This window comes from Martes martes (genome assembly GCF_963455335.1).
Source record: "Martes martes genome assembly, chromosome: 14".
NCBI classification, from domain to species: Eukaryota; Metazoa; Chordata; class Mammalia; order Carnivora; family Mustelidae; genus Martes; species Martes martes.
In genome coordinates this window covers 43,988,806-44,012,363 of record NC_137902.1, presented here as the reverse complement: position 1 = coordinate 44,012,363, position 23,558 = coordinate 43,988,806, and the positions used below count along the sequence as shown (strand labels likewise).

General features: G+C 34.5%; 1 protein-coding gene across 5 annotated transcripts in view; it reads left to right on the top strand.

Moving 5' to 3' along the window:
* CCSER2 (coiled-coil serine rich protein 2) overlaps positions 1-22,482 on the top strand; it is a 190,966-nt gene extending 168,484 nt beyond the window's left edge. For 3 of the 5 annotated variants that reach the window (XM_080822603.1, XM_080822604.1, XM_080822606.1), the window contains one exon: positions 17,688-22,482. In XM_080822603.1, coding sequence (XP_080678729.1) covers positions 17,688-18,506 — 819 coding nt within the window. In that variant the 3' untranslated portion in view covers positions 18,507-22,482. Of the gene's footprint in view, positions 1-5,280; positions 5,366-17,687 lie in introns of all 5 variants that reach the window. The other 2 variants (XM_080822605.1, XM_080822607.1) reach the window with 1 other exon arrangement.
* The last annotated feature ends 1,076 nt before the right edge of the window (positions 22,483-23,558 follow it).

Below are 23,558 nucleotides of genomic sequence, written 5' to 3'. Positions count from 1 at the left end.
AATTCTCCAGTGGACCATCTAGGCCTGGAACTTTCTTTTTTGGGGAGTTTTTTAATTGTTCTAGACCTATTCAGATGATCTCTTTAATTTCAGATGAGTTTTTATAATTTGTGGCTTTGAAGAATTTGTCCATTTCTTCTTATCTGTCAAATTTATGACTGTAAAATTGTTCATAGTATTCCCATTTAGTGGTTGGAGGATCTGTATTGTGACCCTGTTTCATTCATGATTTTAGTAATTTGAATCATCTCTCTGATCTTCTTACCATTTGTAGTGGTTTGTCAATCTTACCAAACTTTTCAAAGAACCAGCTTTTCCCCCCTTGATTACCTCTCCTTTTCTGTGTTCAATTTCTGTAATTTCTGCTCTTTATTGTATTCCTTTTTTCTACTTACTTTTGGTTTAATTTGGTATTTTTTCCCAAGTTTCTTAAGGTAGCAGCTCAGCTTATTGATTTGAGGGTTTTTTTTTCTCTTTTCTGTTACTGTTGTAGCTGTGTTCTACAACTTTCAATATGTATTTCTTTTGTATTTGGGGTGTGTGTGTGTGTGTGTGTATGTTTAATTTCCCTTGAAACTTATTTGATATATGAATTATTGTTTAGTATCCAAGGGTTTGGAAATTTTTCAACCATTTTTCTGTTACTGATTTCTAATTTAATTTCATTGTGGTCAGAAAACACAGTCTGTGCAATTTTTATTCCCTTAGTTTGCTGTGATTTGTTTTGTAGCCTGCACTGTGGTCTCTTTCGGTAAATGTTCTATGGACTCTTGCATAGACTGTTTATTTGGCTTTTGCTGGATGGAATGTTCTATACATGTTGCATAGATCCTGATTGTTGATGGTGTCCTTGAGTCCTTCTGTATCACTGCTGATTATATTGTCTAGTTGTTGTATCAATTATTAATAGAGGAACACTAGACTTTCCAACTGTAATTGTGGATTTGGCTGTTCTCCTTTCAGATCTATCAGTTTTTGTTTCATATATTGCACAGTTCTGTAGTTTGGTGTGTACACATTTAGGATCACTATGTTTTTTTGGTAGATTGCCCTTTTATCATTTTATAAGGTCACTTTTTGTACCTGGTAATTTGCTCTGAATCCTCCTTTATTTGATATTAACACAGCAACTCTTACTTTCTTTTGATTTTTTTGCATGATATAACTTTTTCCTGTTTTACTTTAAAACAACTGTATTGTTATATATAATGTGAATTTCTTGTGTCTGCCTGTGATTGGGTCATGATTTTTTATCCAGTCTCAGTCTGCCAGTCTGTCTAATTGGTGTGTCAATACATCCTTTATATTTAATGTAATTACTGGTATGTTAAGTCTTCCATTTTATTTTTTGTTTTTCCTCTCTTATTTGTTTCTGTTTTCTTTTTTTTTTTTTTTTACCTTTCTATATGTTACTTATACCTCTTAGAATTCCATTTTGGTTTATACATAAGTGTTTACTGTTTGTGTGGGACTGTTATGGTTGTTGTAGGTATTATGTAGTCTACCAAGGTGAGAACCTCTCTGCCCTTTAAGTCCCTTTCTCTCCCCTATTTATTTATTTATTTATGATTTTATTTATTTATTTGACAGAGCGAGAGACAGTGAGAGAGGGAATACAAGCAGGGCAGGAGGAGTGGAAGAGGGAGAAGCAGGCTTCCTGCTGAGCAGGGAGCCTGATATGTGGGGCTCGATCCCGGGACCCTGGGATCATGACCTGAGCTGAAGGCAGACACTTAATGACTGAGCCACCCAGGCACCCCTCTTTCCCCCATTTATAAGTGTCTTAAATGTTTCCTCTACACACATAAAGAATGACATAAGACAATATTAGAGCCAGGGAAGGATGGAAGCCTCGACTCCCTCAGTCTTTTCTGTTGGGAATAGGGCTGGGGCTGGATTTTTGCCTTTGGCATTTAGCAGGTAATTGTGTACAGGTTTTGTGAACTGCTAGGGTACCTCTTTCCTGGTTCTTCGGCATAATTCAGGATTTTCTTGACACTATTTCTATTTTTGTTTTTTGTCTGTGCCCATTGGCATATCTGTGTGCTGACTTCCTCATCACCTAGTCTAGGATACATTAGGCAAAAAGGTACTCCAGGAATTTTCTACTGTTTGTTTTCAGGTTTTCAAGGTCCCTAGCTGATCTGTCTTTTTAGCTTCACCTTTCAGAGTTTTATGTTTGTTTTATATATAATGTCAAGAGTTTTTGCCTATACTTTGTAGAAGGAAAAGGAGGACGTGTTACCTGTTCCATCTTGTGCTGAAACTGGAAGTACTGCCTCTATTAAATTTTAATCAAAAGTATATTTCACCCCGTGAAAGTCACTTACTGATGCTTATAGTTGACACCAAGAAAAGTGAGAAAGCTATTATTCTCAGAGTGGTGATATTTCATGGAAGAATAAGAGAAACATTCAAATCAGCATAATGAAAAGCAGAAGAAAAATTTCCTGAGACAGGTACCCACCATATGATGTAGATATTAAGAATGATCATAATCAGTTCAGGTAGGATCCAGAGAAGCTTTTAGGGAATGGGTTTGAAATGGACTTGGAAGCCTGGATAGGAATTAGGTAGATGGGGGTGGAGAAGTGGAAGGAGACATTTAAAGTGAAGTCAGTAAAATGAGGAATTTTCTTTACCTTTCTAGGCAAAATTGAAATGACAGCTGTTCAACCAGTAATAAAGAGGTGCTCCTTTTCAGGAGCAGGCAGAACTATTTATGTATTTATTTCGCAGGGTTGTCTCTCTTTCCCTCTCATGCCCAAACCCATCCCAGAAGTCATGGTTTGTTGATCTTGGGTGAGTGAAGATGGGTGTCACTGTTTTTGTTTCTAAAATTTTTAGGTACTTGCAATGTGTATTCAGGCCTGATGTTATAGCTTTATCTATAGTTAAACACAAAACTTCATTTGTTTTATAATACCTTCATTTAATTCAGTTTAAATCCATAAACAGTTATTTAGAGTTGGCTGTGTGTTAGGGACTGTTGGGCAAAGAAGGTAGGACATTTAACGTCCTTTAAAACTCCTGCCAGGTTCTAGGTATTGTGGTGGATACCTTCACTTAAATTATTTCAAAGAACTGATGAATTATCATGAGATACCATTTAATACAGAGTTGATTGTTTTAAATGCCGTATAAATAGCTATAAAATTAAAGGATAACAATGGTTGGAGTAGGGATAAGGACAGATATGTGAGTAACTGAATTCTAAGAACTGAAAGTGAGAATCTTCTTAGAGATGAACCATTCTGTCTTAGTCTTTTTGGGCAGCTATCATAAAACACCGTAGAGACTGGGTGACCTATAAATAATAGGAATCTTTATTCCACAGTTTTAGAGGTTGGGAGATCAAAGAGCAAACTGGAAGATTCAGTGTTTGGCAAGGGCCTGCATAGACAACCATCTTTTCCTTGTGTTCTCTTGCGGTGGATGGGGCAAGAGATGGTGTTTCTTTTATAAGGGCGTGAATCTCATTCAGGGCTCCACCGTCTTGATCTATTCACCTCCCAAAGTCCCCACCTCCAAAAATACCATCACACTGGGTGAATAGGTCTCAACATATGGAATTTGTGGGGAACACAATTCATTCTCTAGCACATTCTAATCCTGTGTCTTACAAATGAGGAAACTGAGGCTCAGAGATCAGTGACTTTTTTAAAGTTGCAGGACTTATGGAAGATCCAAAGAAAAACACAGTTCCCTGGTTCCCTGTCAGTACTATTTTCACAGACCTCCGGAATTTATTTCTTTGAAAAGGAATCTTTGACTGTTGGTTTAGCTTATATACAAAATCCCCATCTGAAAGTGTCTTTACCCAGTACAGTGAGTAGAACCTTGGCTCTGGTGAAACTTACAGGAAAATGCATGCCCTTTTTTGGTTGAAGATTTGTTTTGTGTAAAGCTTTTAAACCAAAATATTTCTGAAACAACAAAATAGAATTGTATCTGGCAATATCTTTGGAGAACAGTTGGGATTATCACCCTCTTAAGTATTTTCTAAGTTACTTTCACAAACACCTGCGCCTAAATTAGTGGAGAAAGGATGATAATTTCAAAAGATAGGATCTTTTTTTTAATAGGATATTCTAAAAGTCATTAATTCCACATAGTTTCTGGGAGCTGTTTTTCCCTTTCATTAACATAGAAAGTGGATCATTCTGTTTGTTTTTTTTTTATAGTGAGCAGTGTAGATATAATTACTCTTAAATTTAAACAAGTATCTGATTATACTGAACTGAGCCAAGAAATATTGATACAGAAGTAGAAAAAATTTTTATTTGGAGGAGTGTTTATGAAATCTGTAAACACCAGTTAAAAACTACATTAGTAATTTTCTAATAAGTTATTTCTGTGTCAGATTAATTTGTCTGAAAAATTATGCATACTTTCTTTTGCAAATTGAAATGGGTATGATGATAATTTACAGCTCATTTTCCTTTATGATTTTGTTACTGTTTTAATAGTTGTATTTGTGGATATATTTCTGTTGGTGAGAGCACTAGAAACAGACCTGAGACCCAATCTGGTTTTATTTGTGAGACATCGAACAAATCTTTTTCTTGTAAGCCCAGTTTTATCTGGGAAGTGAGGAGATGGAAGTAAATGCCATTGCAGATGTATTCCAATTCTGATAACCTGTTATTACTTAAATCTAAGAAGCCATAAGTTACTCATATTAAAAAGCATGCATGCTTAACCTGTGGCCTGTATGTCACATTCTTGACAGTACTCACTTTTAAAACATCCTAAGTCTTTTTAATGCTGTGTTGGTTCTGCTATTTTCAGCCAGTGTTCTTTATTTTATCTGCTAATCCTCTGAAAACCTATGACTTAAAAAGAAATAAACATTTTTTGTATGATAGTTTTTTTGTTGCCTAATTTATAATTAATGCAATTTCTCTGTTTAACACTTGCTTAAAAAAATCTGTCTCCCTTTTAAAATGTTTTCACATTTTTGAAAGACTGGAATCTGCTATTAAAAAAGAGCTATGTGATGATAAATGTAATGTATACAAGAAAGAATATGTATTTCATTCCTTATGCTTTAATTATAAATATTAGGGGAAAATAATTTTTTTCTTAAAATATAAGAATAATACCTAGGTTTGTATTATGATATATTTTTAATCATTTGAACTACTTATATTTAAAAAAAATGAAATCTGTCTTCTTATTAACACTATTGTTATTTTTTTTTTAAAGTATGACTTTGGTTTCTCTATTTTTCGGTTCCCTGTTTTATTATACCTCCCTACCCCATCTCTCTCTGCACAGGGTGGGTATTCTGCTCCCTCCTTCTCTCCTTGGCAGGGCTCCTTCCAGGGGATGCCACGGACTGTTCCGCCGCACCGCAGACAGAGTGAGTCTGTGTCTCTCACTCCTATCCTGCTCTGGCTTCCCGTTCATGGTATTTCCCTTCTGCATGACCTGTCCCTCCCCCAGCACCCCATCTCCTGTCCAGAGTGACCTGTAGGCATGTGCTAAACCAGCACTCCCTGGGTTCTCTTCTCTTAATTAACCCTTCCTTTGACTGCATGTGAATAGACTTCTACTTAGAGCCTTAGGAGAACTACCTGAAGTTAATTTAATTCTAATGCTGTTTAAACCTATTGCCAGTGACCCTAGACCTACTGACATGCATCTGCCTTTAATGTATTTTCTTTTTTTGTGACCTTGAGATCTATGAATAACAAAATTTTTTATCTAGTTATGTCAAAAATATATATACTATCTGTAATGATATGGACAGATGCATACTGTTTGAGGGAGCAGGCTTACTAGACCTCTGCACATTTCTTTAAATATTTCTTAATCAAGAAGCTTTGATTGGATTTCACTGTCATCTAAAAGAAATCTTTTAAATCTAATTTCAAGGGTTTTTTTAAACAACTAATACATTTTCGTAATTCATCAGCTGCTTTACAGTACAGAAGAAAATGGCTCTTGAATATGCATGGTTTACTAACATTTCTAATGATTTTAGTAATTGTTTGACTTTAAAGATTTTTTGTTTACATTTGAATCTGCTTTCCAAAACAGTGTTTATTATTTTACATTATATACTTAAGTACACCTGGTAAGTTGGTTATATTTTATCTTTTTTGAAAAGTCACCCAAAAAAGCTAATACTAGTGAAAAAAAGGTAATTAATATTGTCAGTCAGTCACTTTTATGGCTCCTGCATGAAATTACCCTGATTTTTGATTCAGATCATTTTTTAAATAAATTATCTTTATCTGTATGAAATATCAAAGGTCCCATAGTTTTAAGCAGTTAAAGTTAAGAAATGTGATTTATTCAAATAAAAATTCATTTATTGAATTAGGCAAAATTATGAGGTATCAGTATGAATTTGAGATAAGGTTTGAGGTGTATTTTTTGGCTATTATGCCTCTGCTTCCCTTTTGTTGTTTAAAAGAAAATAGAACAGAAAGCTTGTATAGGTTTTTATATCAGATTATTTAGTAGCAAGTTAATTTGTTTAGTGGAAGCAATGAGAAGAGAGATTCTTCCTCCTCCTCCTCCTCCTCCTCTTCCTTTTCCATCCCCTACCACCTTTGTAGGCCTCCTTTTTACTTCTCTTGTCTTCAAGTACTTCTCTTTCCTTTCTCCTCTATTTAAGTATTCCTAGCACATAAGAAATTACTTTAAAACTCTAGTGAACTAATCTGACTTTCAAAGGGCAGGTGTAACATAATAATATATTTTTAGACTTACAGCTAGTAATTTGCATGGTTTGACAGATTTACCTCAGATTAACATCCCTGCCTTGAATTTACTGTAGCTCCCTTTTAGTTCCTGTCTTCTTTCCCTACCATTCTTCTCCCTCATTCTCCTTCCCTTCCCCTAGTTATAATGTGGAATTGAAGTTTAAGGTTTAATTATTTAATTAAACTTATTTATGTTTAATTATTCCATATTGCAAACAAAAATTTACATTTATTTTGAAAACATGTATCTCAGAAACGCTCATTTCACTAGTTTTTTATTTGTGTAGCTTTAGAATGTTCTTGTCCCTCCCTTTGGTCATTGGCCCTCCATTTTTAAATGTTTCTTCCTTCTTTCCTCTTGGGTTAGAGCTGCCTTTTTCATTTCCCAACTATAAAGAAGCACTGTCTGCAACACTATCAGGATCTTTTTTTCTGGCTTTTATAGATCAAACCTTTCTTCTCCTCATCTTCCAATAAGTAAGGAGAAAGTTTTGGTTCTCTAGAGTTTGGATGTGTTAGCCACATCAGAAGGTAGTATGTATATTCTCACGGCTTATATAGCTAAGAGAATTGGCCCTGGAACTTGATCACTGAGACTTATAGGACCCTGTTGGTGGAAAGTGATAGTATATGACTTGTTCATGACTTGTTGATATCTCTTACTGAGTGGGGGAGGTTCCTTTAGAGGAAAAATATGTTCTAAACTACTACACTATTTTGAATTTACCCTGAGAACAGCTAAAGCAGTTTACTAATAAAATTAACATTATTTTAATATTTTAAAGAATATTTTAAATTTCTCTAAAATAAAGAATTTTATGGAATATAAAATAAAGAATTATGTATAAATTATCTAAAATACAGAATTTTTGTTTTTTAAGAATATTTTGAATTTTTCTAAAATATAGGAAAGGGTCACCTGGGTGGCCCAGTTGGTTTAGCATCTGCCTTAGGCTCAGGTCATAATCCCCAGGTACTGGGATTGAGTCCCACATCAGGCTCTCTACTCAGTGGGGAGCCTGCTTCTCTTTTTCCCTCTGCACCTCCCTCCATTTGTGTGTGCTCACGCACACACTGTCCCTCTCAAATAAATAAATAAAATCTTCAAAAAATATATAGAAAAGAAAGGTATGGAGTCCAGTGGTTTTCATAGTGTTTTGGAATAGATCTCCCCCTTCTACACTAAACCTATATTTAGTTAAATAATATTTGTTTCCATGTTTAGTTAGTATGTGATTTCTAGGGCTGAGTTTTGGAGAGGTTAATTCTATAAGTGATGGTAGATAGTTGAGAGAGTTCTCCTTTATTATAATGTTTCATTAATAAGTTCTTTTTTGAGGCCATCTTGAACATCAACATAAGTGAACTGACTTTTCTTCTAAAGACAAAAGTCTGGCAAGCTTCACTAAAGTTTTGTTTTTGTTTTTAATTTATAGGAATAGTAGACCTTCCAGCTTAATGAGATAGCCTGTTCTGGATATGTGGAGAATGAAATAATTAACGTTTACAGGGAGTGTTTAGCTCTGGTCACTCAGGAAAGCTGCATTGGCCAAGGATGTTCTTGCTGAATTTAAGAATAACTCTAGAAAAATGGAGAAAAAAGGAAAATCCTGGTGTTTACATATTTTTCTCTTAGGAAATTTTGACTTCCATTTCTTTTCTTGAGTATATTACTAGTCTCAACTTGATAATGCTTGCCTCCCAGTTTCAAATTAAATTTTTCTCCCAGTTAAAAATAGCTACCTTTGGATGTAGAAGGGGTCTTCTTGTTGTCCTGATTTCAGCTTTTGTCCAAATTGACTTAACTAATACTAGTTTAGTCTTTTTGATTTCCAACTGTATAAAATTAGGAATGATAGATAACCTACCTCATAATAGGAAAATTTAACAAAAATAATTGCTTTTGACAAGTAAAAAGCCCTTATGGTAATCTCAAGTAGCACTTCTTGCCAGAGCATATACTTTTAGGAATACCTTGACTTTTCAAAAAGTATATTTTGAAGTAATACCTATTTCTTGTCATGCCTAAAAAGACTATTAAATTTTCTCTTTAACACCTTGATTGGAAGAATTTAGAAATCTTATCAACTTTTTACCTTTAATGTGCAGTAACTTGAGGTGAGACAAAAATTGTTTTTAAACAACAAAAATAACATAAGTGCATCTACTTGTCTTAATAGCTTAGCAGTTTCTTGATGTAGCATTAGTATTGCCTGGTTTCTAAATTTATATTATAATAACTAACTTTTCCACCCAGAATTTTACATTGTCATATATCCTCCTCCTTCTCTTAGAAGCCTCTGAGGATGTTTCACAAGGAAATGACACTTAAAATTCATTTTATTTCACAATCCAGTATGTATTTACTAAATGAAACTATTTACTTAATAGCCCAGCACACATATGAGTGTATTTAAAATTCAGATAAAAGTTGAATGAAATAGTACTTTCTCTTGAAACACATAATACTCTCATATTTTCTTAATTTTTGGTTTTGCTTTTTTCACATAGTATCATATGAACATTTTGTTAACAGTAATATTTCTTGAAAGCATCATTTTAATGGGTGATAATACTATTATGTGGCTATGCTATAATCTTTTCTATTGTTGGGCATTGATATTGTTTCCATTTTTCCCTATTAAATAGAGGTATGCTTGCAATGCCGTTTATCCTTGTGTATAGATCAGTATCACCATCTCTCTTAGGTAGATTTCTAGAAGGATGTTGCTTAATCAAAGGCTGTGTGCACTTTCTAGAAGCACTTGATATGTACTGTTGACTGCCAAACATGTTCATAAGGTGTACGTTAATGTGGCTCAATCTGATTGGCTCCACCATGTGACTTTAATCAATTTTATATGTAAGGGTAGCATTAGCTTCAGTGCTTTAATGAGAAATTAGCTCTGGGAGTGACTTTTCATAAAAATAAAATATTTTCAGTGAAATGGAAAATAGGATAACTGGAAAACTGAACAAATAATACAGAATATGATACTCTGTCCATTTTTGTAGCTAATTTCAAATGCTATTAGTCATTGGTTAATTGACTAGAAATGTGCATTAAACTCATGGTCCAGGAGGCTGTCCCATAAACCACTTTCTCTGGGCACTTTGTAATTATGAGAAACACAGCAGTTGCTGTTTTCTGCATAAGACTTTTATAACAACCTGCTCTGTAGATTGTGGAATTGTTAGCCATATCTGTTGTACCATAATGCCTGCAAAATTGTACTCTGGATAAATATCCAATGCATATTGGTCACAGCAAGGGAGTAGTACTATTTATGATGTTTAGTTTTGTTTTCTGAGCTATTCTGAGTCCCAGAGGTTAAATGCTAATGGGTTCTGTGTTTTAGAGATAAAGACCCATGAAAATTAAGCATCTCACACTGATTGTGCCTGGGTCATAAATCCTTATTACTTAAGTCAATATTAATTGGTTTGATAGTTTTTAAGTAAGTTAACTGATCAACTTAGAAAAGCCATTGAACTCCTTGTCTCAGAATTTGTTTATATATAATTTCTACTTGTCAATCAGTTATCTTTTCTAAATTCCCTGAGATCTAGAGATATCATTCTGAGATCTAGAGGAAAAAGAGCATTCCTGGTTTCCAGAAAACTTTGGAAGTAGTGACTGGGTTCATGTGAATTACAAAGCAAAATTCTTCGTATCTAGTTATACTAGGAATCCAGTCATGTCTTCCATCTTCTTAGTGATATGTGGAGCCTCGCTTTTAATTTAGAACATCATATTTAAGACAGACATACATGAAGATCAGATTATACTTTAATTGGTCTTTAATGCAGCAGTAGTAATAAAAGTAAACTAATATTGTATTTAGTTTATAATGTGCAAGGCTTTCTGAAATTATTAAAGAAATAATTTCTACTTGCTTTGTAAGGGATTACATGTGGCTAAACCTTTTTAGATCTTTGGAGTATGAATATTAAATTGTCAAAACCCTTCCAATATTTTATTTGGTAAGATTCTTCAAATGATTTCTTTTAAGTGTGAGAAGTTTTACATATACTGTTCTGTGGTTATGAATGTTTATATTAACTTGCAAACCTCTTTAGCAGGAAGGTTTAAATTTATTTAAAATGTTTTCATTTCACATAAATATACTAAATAAAATAATATTGCCTGGAAAAACACAACAAAAGCTAAGCAAATACTGTTGGCTGCGATACCCAGTCATGGCAATTCCTTGGTGTTGTGTGTGGTCTCTGACACCATTGTCCTGTCTTTTTCTTGTCTCTGCTCTCCCATTATGCTATTGGCAAGGAGTTGAGAAGTTAGTCCATTACTTCTCTGACAAAGCGTGGTACAGTACAATTTCAGATTTTTTCCTACCACCTTCCTCATAGTCACTTTCTGTTTTTGTTTTTTTTCCAATTTGCATGATGCATGTCAGAGCCTGCATGAAAATACAGGCATGTTACAGATGGCTCCATTTCCATCTTCCTTTTAGCCTTTAAAATGTATTTAGTAATAATAATAATAAACTTGTATGTACCAAGAAAATAATTTTAAGTAATTCCTATATCTGCTATGCAGTAGCATTATTATGCTTTAGAACATTTCCTGCTTTCTACCTTACACACTTAGACATATTTTTCTCAGGATTTGACGTTTCTAGCTGGCATCTTATCATTGGTAATTCTAGAACAAAATGTTTACAGAAACTGCTTGAGTATTTTTTCTTATGCTAATGCTAGAAATCTTTGAAATGATGGGAAAGAGTGAAGGTGAAGTTTTTCTCAGTGATGAATGCTAATTTGCCTTTCCTTTTGTTCAGTATATCTCCTTCAGTAGGTCACTTGGAAACATTTTTCACCCCAAAATAACTGCTGCTTAGTGTGGCTTGGATTTGGTGTCTGGGACTTATCTTGTGTAGGATAGATCAGCTGAGAAAGACATAGGATATTATCCAGGAAAGTTAGTACCTGAATGTTGGTATTGAATTTGCCCATTAAGTTTTTAAAATAATCATCCTGCTATACTGCATATTCTGAAAGTCTGTGAACTCATTGGAATTAATAAAGTTTTAGTGCTGCATCTTAAATTCTCTGTCACTTCAAATTCTGGCTTTACTATTTGCTCAAGTATGTGAATTTCAATATGTTTCTTAATTTCTTTTAATCTCAGTTTACTCATCTACAAAAATAAGACAGTGCTTTCCACTGAGGCTCTTGGGATAATTAGAGATCACATATGCAAGCTTACATGCAAACTGTGTTTGACTGTTTAACCTTGGAAGAAGGGAAATGATGTTCTCTCAGAGCCCAGAATGTAGCATTTCTCAAGTATTTTTAATGTGTCAGGCACTATACTAAGCACTTTGGTATGCCTGTGATCATTTATTATTTACAACAATTCAGCGAAGTGTAAATACTGCTATTATCTTCATTTTATAAGTTATGAAATTCCATCCCAGAGTAGTAAGATAATTTACCTAGTAACTCAAGAGTAGTAAGTGAGTCAAAACTCAAACCCAGATCAGTCTGATTCCAAAAGCTAAGTGATTCAGTAGTGTATTGTACTAGCTCCTCCATATAGCCATATATAAATTCTCTCTATACTTTGAAGTGCCTTTCATGTCCTAGCTCTGTTTTATCTTCAGGAAGGTGCTTGAGAACCTTGATTTCTGTATCATATCAGGTATGCCTGCTATGGATTTAAAACACTTCAATATAACGGACATTACTGAATTACTTATTTGAAGCCTAGAAAGCTCTTATTCTATAGCAACTAGTTTATTATACTACTATGTAACTTGCCCCCCCCTTTTTTTCCAAAACCCAGTTATAAAAGGGCCATGGCTTGAATTCATCATTCTCACACCTTTTAATAATCATTGGTGACATTTATTGAGCACTTTTGATATGCTAACAGATCCTATGCTACGTGTTTTACGTGTATAATCATATTTAATTATTAGGATAAGAAATGGAAAATAGTTGAATGCTTGTTAAGACAGTTTTCCTAACTTATTTCATTCAGAAATGTCGATCTCCAGGTAAAAAATATTTGTAGCTTGGCTAGTAGGTCACGAGAGTTGCTATGTCCTAGTTAAATTATAACTCTTCCTGCAGCCCTTCTAAACATTAATCATTATGCTAACCCCAAACTTATTTAGAGAAAACTTTTTTTCTGCTATAAGATTTCTTTTTCATCAGTGTTTTTTTTTAACTTGTTTTTATTTGGTTATTAGTTCTGTATCACTAACCTAAGAGGGAAGTATCATTTTGATTATTTATTACCAAAGAAGCAATTTTTGGAATATACCACTTACTAATTTCATTTATTTGTTAATTTATCTAGAAAATATATATTTAATCCTTACTGTATGCCAAATACTAGGAGTACCAACTACAAGAACAACAAAGCATGGTACATTCCTGTAAGGAGCTCATATATGATTATCTTTGTAAGCAGCCCAAAATAGACATTTAAGATTATCATTGAAGATCCTACCAATCGCTTGCACAGGTACCCAGTAGTGCCTCTGCCACTCTTGACCTTGATACCTATAACTGTTGCTTCTGAGAATTCTCAGAATGGTGTGCTGATAAGGTTTATGGACCCACTAAAGTAAGGTAGGAACTTACTGAGTTTTAGAAGCACTTAGCTCGTCAAGTCTGGGGATGCATTCACATTTTGAAGCTTCAGTAACCAACCATTCTGTAAGTAGCAAGGATGGAGTGCTAAAGCTGTACTTATTTGTGACTACAGGGTGTTTTCTAAAGTCTGCCCCACCCCCCAAGTAGGTGCTAGGATTCCTTTTGCACTCTGAGTCTTTTGGGCTGCTGAGGCTATGAAATGAATGGGCTGGTGGGCAACTTTTTTTGGATACAGATTAGTACATCATCATCCATCTCCAAAGGAAGAAACCTGTAACTCATCTTGAATTCCTTCCAAACAGCTGCTTACCTGACCACCTTTAAAAAAATCTTTCAATCCTTTCTAGTTTTGCTTTCATGAAGTATATTAATTTAAGACCCTTATAATTTATCATCTTGGCTGTTATAGCATGCTCCTTACAATCACCCTTCCTGTATGTTACTCGCTAATTCCACTAAAATAACATTGTAAAATACACATTGGATCTTATGATTCCTCTGTTTAAAATTTAGCAGTGTCTGCCATCATCTGTTGCATAAAGTCATAACCACTTAGCCTGATATGAGTTTCTTTATGAGCTGGTCCTTGCCTATGCTTTCCCTCCAACACTGTGATCTCTAAATTCGGTCTAACAGTTTGAAGTTACTAGAACTTAGCATATTCTTTTTTTGCCTTTGTGCTTAACATGTACTGGCTCTCTACCCTGAAGTTTCTTCCCTTTTTGTCTACTCGGCAAACTCTTAACTCATCTTAAAACTCAGTTCAGATTATTTGTAACTCTTGTATGCCTTCTATGACCTCTACAATCAGGCATATTTTTCCTTTTTGTTCTCATATGTTGTTATGCTTGAGACATGGTGTCATCATCTGTTTACCCATCTTCTTCACTAGGTCTCTAGGTTTCACAGGAATAGCATTGTATTTAGCTCCATATTTTTCTATACCTAGTACAATGCACGATATATTGTAGACCTTTAAAAAATGAATGGTCTTTGATGTTCCTTCCTATTAGTCTTATTATCTCTGAGAATATGAGATCTTATTTATTTAGAATATATTCTAAAGGTATCTGAGAGCATAGAAGCAGTAATGAATGTGGGCAAGAAGAATTATTAATATCTTGACTTTATATTAATACAGTTGAGGCTTTAGAATTTGGGAGAAACTGTGCCTCAAGCAACAAGCTATCAGAATGCATCTTTGCTTTATTTACTAGAGGTTAAGAGGCAGCTTGTTTCTTAAGTCACCAGCAGGTAACTAATGACAATTCAGTCTTTAGTGGGCAAGCAGTTCTACACAGTCATCCACCTTTAGGAGAAGTCATTTTTTTGGTCCTCACTGTAGTCATTTCTTCATCTTCTTTGAGAGACTTTCTTCTTATGGTAGTGGAATTGATTTCCAAACTAGTTTCCAAATAAAATATAAATCACGACATTTATTTGGGGATAGGGAAATTAGATCACAGCACTAAAATTAAAGCTTACTGAAACTACAAAATCTGCATTATTTATAAAGCACTTAGAAACCATTAATTTATTCACTTTATTTAAGTGATAGGCATCTTTGTATAACTGTTCAACCTAAGTCCTCTCAGAAGACTCAAAATTTTATTATTTTTTAAAACCTGATTATTTCCTATTTCTTTAATATTTGATATGGAGCTTTATTGCATTTAATACATGCAGCACATCTTCCTGCTGTACTTCCATTTAGTTCTCTGATAAGCAGTAGTCAGTTGGGTAATCAAAGTACAGTAGTCCCCCCACCTTATCCACGGTTTTGGTTTCTGTAGTTTGTGTGGTTTCAGTTACTTGCTGTTGACTGCCGTCTGGAAGCAGACGATTGTCCTTCTGATATACCGTCAGAAGATCAGTAGTAGTCTTAATGCTATGTCACAACTCCTACATCATTTACCTTTTATCATCTCATATCACAAGAAGGGTGAACACAGTGCAATAAGATATTTTGAGAGAGACCACAATTCACATAACTTTTATTACAGTTATTGTTGTAATTGTTCTCTTATTATTAGTTTTTGTTAATCCCTTACTGTGCCCAATTTATAAATTAAACTTTATCGTAGGTAAGTACATATAGGGAAAAGCATAGTATATATAGGATTCATTACTCTCTGCAGTTTCAGGCATCCACTGGAGGTTTTGGAACATATTCTTGCAGATAAGGGGGGGGAACTACTATAATCAGTGCAAATGGATAATTTTTCTACAGTTCACAGTGCCCCTTTTCTGGAGGTTGGTTATCTTGATGATAAATTTATTACTTAATTAGGAAATCATACCTTTTTATGCTTTGAGCTGATAGATATCTATACCTTTTTTCCTTACTAACAATAGGCATATTACAATAAAGTCATTTTTAAATTGTTATGATATTTTCAAATGTCTTAAGTTGCTTTATGATTTTTAACTCAAGATTAGAATATCTTTTGATATTTTTGAAGGTTTTGAAGAGAGGTAAAAAGGAAAAGTAAATCTCCATTTCAGTCAACCATTTGATGTTGCACCTTTGCCTTCTTTGGTTGCCTTTTCCCTTTTTGGTAGATTTTTGGTTTGCTTAATATGGTCCTGCTCTATATTTTTACTAATCTTTCTAAAATGTATGATGATTGGCACTGTCTTTTTTTTTCTAGGGAATCCCAACTAGTTGTCGTTACCTGGTGATTTTAGTACCTTCCTTCTTAAAGGACAGTTTATTCATCTCTGTGGTGATTTATTGTGAAAATGCCCACTGGACTTTAAAGTTTAGGACATTTAGGTTGAAGCAGAAACTGAGATTGCTTATTAGTTTTAATATCCTAAAATTAGAGTTTAATGTAATATTCTATATGAATTTTGAGTAGTCATTATCTTGATTTTACTGTTCTTTAAAATAGCCAGTTGGCCCTATATCATCCTGGCCAGCCATCCTTCTACAAGTCATTAAACTTTGCTCATAGTTACCTTAACCCTGCCATAATTTGCCTGACTCTTGGCCCCAGCAACCATCATCTAGTTCTGGCCAAGGAGATGAAAAAGTGACAAAACATGAATGATGTAGTATAAATAGATTTGCCCCTTTGGTTGGAGAAATTAGAGATACTATGTAGATTTATTTGTGCATTAGTGTAGCAAAAAAACTATTTTATTAGTTAAAGCTGATCCTTTAAAGTCTATGTTTCAGAGCCCTTTGGCAAACATTTTTATAGTTTCGATCCACATTATTTAGTAGAAAATGATGTGTATTGTGTTTATACATTGATAACAACCTCCCTTGTAATAGGATATGACCGGTAGACTCTGCCCCATATACTCTATCTGGGCCATTGAAAGATAACTTTTAAGTTTCATATTTCTTTACTGCCCACCCAAGAGTAATAGAAGTTGCATGTTTCTCCTGATTTATGTAGAATATAATCACACAGTGAGCTCGAAGAAGTGTGTGTGAGGCATATTGGCCTAAGGAATTTTGTTACTGTAGGCTTCTCAGCTTTAGTTCAAGTTACAGGTAACTTCACATTTGTTTTACTCTCAGTTGTTATTCAAAAGGGTAATTGTTTTAAATCTTAAGTGAATGTTCAGTCTGGACAGGGTAACTGTTTTCCATTTACCAGAACCTTACTTGATCCCTCATATGGCAGTGAGACAGAACAAATAAGCTGTGAAAACATTTTATTCTGAAACTTTTCAACGAGAATGTTAAAGGTAGCTTAGTAGCTAAGTGTATTGACCCATTTTTGTTTGAGTAATTAGACTTTCACATCAACAGAGAATATGATCAATCTAAACCTTGTTTATCTGCTTGCATTTTTAATTCTTGATAGAAGTACAGCACCTTGACACTTTTAAATTAATAATTCTCTAGCCAATTGTGATAAATTAAAGTGTTATACAGCTTTCCTTTAAAAAATAAAAAGTCTTTAAAATGGGTAATATTCTGAATGGTCACAGGTTTTATCTGTGCTTTTTGAAGATTAAAGCAAAGTGCTATAGAAATCATTCTGTCAAGCTATATTACATACAAAGTTTTAAATACTTAATGAATCAAGGCAGGAAATCTTTTTTTTTTGTACAGTAAATAAGTACTTTAATATTTTTCTTTTCCCCTGTTTGATTTCAAATCTCGTTTAGTGTTTACTGCCTGTATCATTTTTTGTTTGCATTATCACTCTTTTGTGTGTCTCATTAATTCACTTGAATATTACAGTTTATTTTTCTATTAAAAAACCCCACATACTTCTCATTTTAATACATAAGTATCAACACAGCCCAGTTGGGGGCTTACATAAATTCTGAGTGGCATTTGTAAAATGAATTGTTGCTTAATGTTGTTTTTAATTTTAATAGCCTCAAGTACTACAGCCTTCCAGCAGCCTTCCCAGACCCACAGACCACGCCCAGGGAAAACTAATAAAGCCGCAGCATATCGAGGCCCACAGTGAGTGCACCGTCCAGGGCATACAGCAGAGTGTGGCACATCTGGATGAAAGCTTTACACACGGCTTACAACAAGAAAACAGCTGTGATCTGGAAGACCGGCCTTTTTCTTCAAGCCCACAATTCGCTGAGGATGTGGCGAAGAGTACGCCTTCTGAAGCAAACTTGAACATGACCACGAATGCTCAAGAGCCTTATCATTCGGCAAATAATCAAATTAGTGACATGCAATTTGTACCTACTTCCCTTCAGATGCTTCCCCAGTCAAGTACAGTAGACCAGACTAAGAGAGTTGGAAGAAATCAGTCTTCACTGGAGGGCTACACATCCCAGCCCAAGTCCTTACCGCTTTTTAAGCCATCCATCTCAAATTCTTTGGTACCTCCTCCAGTTTCTGAATCATCTCCAAGTAGGAATCCCATTTATAAAAAGTCATCAGTAACCACACCATGGAATTCATCAAAACTTCAGCCAACATCTAGTCAAACAAATCTTGCAAGTAATCCAAATCCAAAAGCATCTAAGCTCCGCCCCCCTTCTGGCTCTTTTAGACAAAAACAAATAAGCAGCTCCCAACTAGAGCCTCAAACCTTCCAGGCCAAGACAAGCATCCCAAGGCCTCTAACAAGAAGAAAAGAAATCATGCAGAATTTGAATGGCAATTTGAATTCTGGGGATTGTTTGGCCTCTAATCGATACTCCCGTCTTCCTAAACCAAAGATACATTAAGTGCATAGCCATCACCTGCCAATTTGTTTTTTTTAAAAAACAATCTGTTCTGTAATAGCTTTATGTGCAGTTTGCTACCATGATGGAGGTTCCATTGAAAGCTTGCAAATCTTAAAATTAAAATGTGGAAGCTTCTAATAGTTTGGCTCTTCCGTTTTATATCCTGGTTGAAGTACATGGCATTTGAGCATATTTGTCTCAGGTAAACACAAAAGTTTGCTTACCCATTTCTGAGGCCTACCGAAGGCTCTAATCATGTTATCCATCTCTCTGCACATCAGAAAGTTCATAATATTCCACTTAGCAGGCAAGAAACGTGCTTTGCTCATTTAGTCCTTTTAAGGTCTGTATTAAATGTGGTTCTTAGAGCCTCACCCTTTTTCACTTGTCCCTCCTGTGAATATGGTTACTGTTTTAACTAAAGATATGGTGATAATTGAAGATGGTAGACTATAAGTAAAATTCTGGCCAGTGATTTGTGTATTCAAAAGGTCTATGCAAAAGCTTTGTGATGAATAAAAGAGATCAGGCTTTTAATGGGAAGTCTATGTAAGTTTTGTTTTTCCTTGCTAGGATCAGCCAGTTAGTCTCAGTATTTATTTATTTACCAAACTCTGCTGGCTAAAAATGTTTCATGTGATATAAAAACCAATTATATGTTGCTTTAGTATCCTGTTTTGCGTGCGCGCGTGCACACACATACACAGACACACACCATTTGTATTTGATTTTGTTACTCCGTAGATTTTGGAAAGCTTGGATTATATCTTGAAGCCTATACCTGAAGGTGTATTCATTTTGTAACATGTGTTGTTGGTGCTAGAGTTTTCCTGGTAGTTGTTTAGAATCCTATAGGCTTCTGGATCCATGATAGCTGTTTTAAGGTTCCACAGCTTATATTTTAAATTAAGTCTTTATTATGATATTTATATTTATTGACTTTCTGCTAATATCTGAAGACTGGAATAATGGACTTGAAATGTTTGCACAAACTTTGATGAGTTATAAATACCCCACAGAAAAGGATTGAAACTATTTTCTATAGCAAAACAGTTAAAATATTTTGAGAATAATTATAAACTTAAGTACGACTATCTTGAGAAAGCTGAAATTCTTAATTTTTTTTTTTTTTTTTAGAGTTTTCCAGGTTTCCTATTTATGTTAGTGTGCTTGAGAAGTAGATTTGGGATGAAAAATAGAACTGGAGAGGGACATTTGTATTTTATTAAAAGGTATTAAAGGTGATCCTAATGTTCTAGGAAGGTAGCTGGGGAACCGCCAAGGGACCATATGCTCTAACCCAATCATGCTGTGGGCCACTCATCAGATGGTTCAGCAAATTTGCCCTCTGTTCTCCCAAATCATGTCATCTTGAGGCTGTTCACCTGTTGCTGCTTTAATTAGAATTAATGTTTTTCAGACAGATAGCCTTTTACAAAGTCAACTTTTGTTGTAATCAGCTGACCAAAAATGTATCATAAGGGATTATGACCAAAAACTTAGTCACTCAAAATTCTAAGGATTTCATTTTAAAAATGTTCACTTGTGAAAATGCCCTTTTAAAGAAAAACAACAGCAAGTGCTTTAGTGGAAATTTTGAAAGAGCTGTTTATTGTCATTTTGATGCAGTCTTCCCTTACCTCCCAGAGGACCATTCAAGTGAATCTGCCATTCACTGGATATAAAAATCATTCTTGGATTGGTAACTGGTGAGCAACACAAATCTAGTACCAGAGTCTCATTCAGCAGCACTTTTGTCAGAGAAACACTGAAGTTCAGAAAGATTTTCACATAGTCCAGATATTGTTAGTGTAAAGTACTCAGACATTATCAGCAAAGCTCTTCTTTGTTCCTAGAGACAGGAAGTGGTGGCTGGTAGCTGTAAGTGGGTGCATGTGGTGTATCATCTTGAAGGAGAAAGGTAACTGATCTCATATATTGCAAATGGGATGTTATCACACTATATTTTCCTAAAGTAAACATTGATGAATTGGTTTTTGGTTTGTTTAGAAGTTGGTGTAGACTCTTGTGAAACATTATTTACAAGTAGTCCTTTAAGGGAAAAGTTCAAAACTTTTACTTTATTTTTGACTCCCTAGTCTGAGGGAAATAGCTTTTATATAAAAATGTTGACTCCTGCAATTTGTTTATTCCAGTCTTTTCCTGCTCTATTTTTTCTTCCTGATAAATTTATAGAAACATTAACCCATAAGTTTATCAACTTCTCTGTGCTTTTTTTGAGCCACAGTCTTGGCTCAGCAATGTAATAATGAAGCATAATATATTTAAGAGAAAAAAATCTAGGATGCTTGTACAAAACAAGTTTTGCCTGCAGTTTGCTTTTAAAAACTGCATGAATATTTCTTTTAAAACTGCTCCATGGCAATTAAGTCAGAAATGAGGTGAGGATGTAACTCACCTGAATAATCAGGGATCACTCTCAGATTTGGCTTGATCTCTGTTTAGTGCTTCTATAAGTCAATTCTGTGCCAAATCCTCCTCTACGTAAAACTCAGATCACTTTTTTTCTGAGTTCTTGTGATTTCGGTGAAGATGGCTGCAGTATATGAATTATAAATCCTGAAGAAAAAGTTTTGTGGGGGTTGGTTAAGTTTCACATTTGTGAGTGAGAAAAGTAATAGAGCATGTAGAATTAGACACTCAGCTGTTGATGGGATGGATGTATATCAGATTCTTTAGAGAAAGTTTGGCCTAAGGAGTTAATCAGTACAGGTGCAGATGATTTTAAGGCATTAAACAAAGGATTATATAGTTATATCATTTAGAATGTTTCTAATAACTGAGACCCTCTAGCATTTTTCTTTTGGAGTCTCATTTTAATTTGTGCAATATTTTCAGGCATATAGACTACTGTTCATTGTATTTATATAGATGTTAGGGAACTTAGTAAGTATTTTAACAAGTAAAAATCTGAATAATGAGAGAAGGTATCAGACTTGCACTTTAAATAAGCTTAATTGCTTGGAGTTGTGCCTGAAATATCAAAATGCCTCTTGGGCGTGGCTTTCTTTGTTGAAATGAATTTCTCTGTAATTGTTGCTGTTTGAAGTACAGCCTTTCACAGAATTATATCCTCAGCATGTCACTTTACTCATTAAAGCACTAAGTTCTTTGAATGTTTCATGGTACCCTTAAGTATTTTACTCAGTTTGTCAAAGAGAACATGACCCCCCCCACCATAGCTGTCACTTCTGGTCTTCCTGTAGCATAGATGGTTGTTACAGACACAGAAGTGCACTTTTCAGTTTCTGAGCAGAGTTGTCATGATGGTTTCCTGGTCTCTGGGGCACTGACGATGTAATTTGGAGTCACCAGCTAGGCTTGCAACGAAGTTCAGTAAGACTGCAGCATAGTTTCTGTTTACTCTTCCTGTTAGACAGTAGTTTTCATGTTTATGCATTAGTTTGGGTGGTTATGTTTGCATGCCTATGCGCACTTTGAAAATTAATTAAGCTGTAATACAAATCCCTGGTGTTTTTCCTTGAGGATGATGGCCTTGCTATTTTTCTTCATTCTGATGCTTGAATTATATTTTCTAATTTTCTTTCCACACCTCCCTTTTTTTTCTGCTGCAGCAATTTGAAAGAATACACTTGGATAAATGATGATTGTGGGTGCCAATCTACAACTATGCTATTAATTAAAGCTATATCATATATTATAACTGTATTGGGGAAAAGCTACCCACTTTCTCCTCGTTAGAGCGTCACCATAACAAAATAATACTGACCCTACAAATTTGAAGTCTCTAAGTCATTACTAACTAAAAACAAAAACACCACAGTCTTTAATACCTGCAGTATTATTTTCCCCATTGATTTTAAAAACCAGAGTAAATACTGTATATTAGAATTTGCTTGTAAAATGAGTTATAAAAACTGGATGTAAAGTCTCTTTCCTGAAAATGTTGGCATAGTAAATAAAAATAAAGTTCATAATTATGAAAGTTTTCTTGTCCTCAACACTGCCTTCCGTAGTGTACTTTTTCTTGGATATTTTTTTCCACAAAGATCCAATGTGCTCTTCGTTTGGTTGATTTTCAAACTGTGTCATTTTACACACTCCCTTCTACACATATCACACTCCAAGCCCTGATTGAGTAGGAGGTGAACAGTAGTTTAGTGTTTCCACAGACTCTGTAAGTGATCTAATATATCAGTTTCCATTTTAATCAAATGCCTGCTTTATCTCAGAAAAATAATTGGGGGGGCACCTGGGTGGCTCAGTGGGTTAAACCTCTGCCTTCGGCTCAGGTCATGATCTCAGGGTCCTGGGATCGAGCCCCACATCGGGCTCTCTGCTTCGCAGGGAGCCTGCTTCCTCCTCTCTCTCTGCCTGTCTCTTTGCCTACTTGTGATCTCTGTCTGTCAAATAAATAAATAAAATCTTTAAAAAAAAAAAAAAAGAAAAAATAATTGGGAAAATGGGTAATTTTTACTTAAAAAGATATTAGCACCTTGAGTGAGAATGCTGCATTTAAGAGGAAGACATTGTCATTTTACTTTTATTTTTATAAACATATATAAAAAAGTTTGAAGCAACAAGAGTGCTTAGTGAAATTTTACACAGTTTTTAGGAACAAAAGGAACAGGGCATTTATAATTTATTTTCCAATTTAACTATATGTGGTAATCATATAGTGAGATAAAAAGTTGATGCAATGATATTAACTATTAATTCAAAATGGTTTTATAAATGCTGGAAAAAGAATGAAGGAAATTTCATTACTAATAAATTTAATAATGGCATTTACCACCTCTTAAGAAATCTGTATCAGTTTTAAGGCCCTCTGAGTTACTAGCAAGTACTTTCTTAGATTAACTCCAAATTTTTCTCTTTTAGGCTGTTATCAAATATAGTAATTTCATTTGTTTCTCATGTTCATTATACATTTTCCATTCTGAAAATCTTTTTTTTTCCCCCACAGAAAAACAAGTAGAATTTGAATCTGACTTATCCTTCTATTAATGGAGTTTAAGTAATTTTTGTGGATGTTTTATGGATGTCAGTCACTGTGCTAGCTCCCGGGTG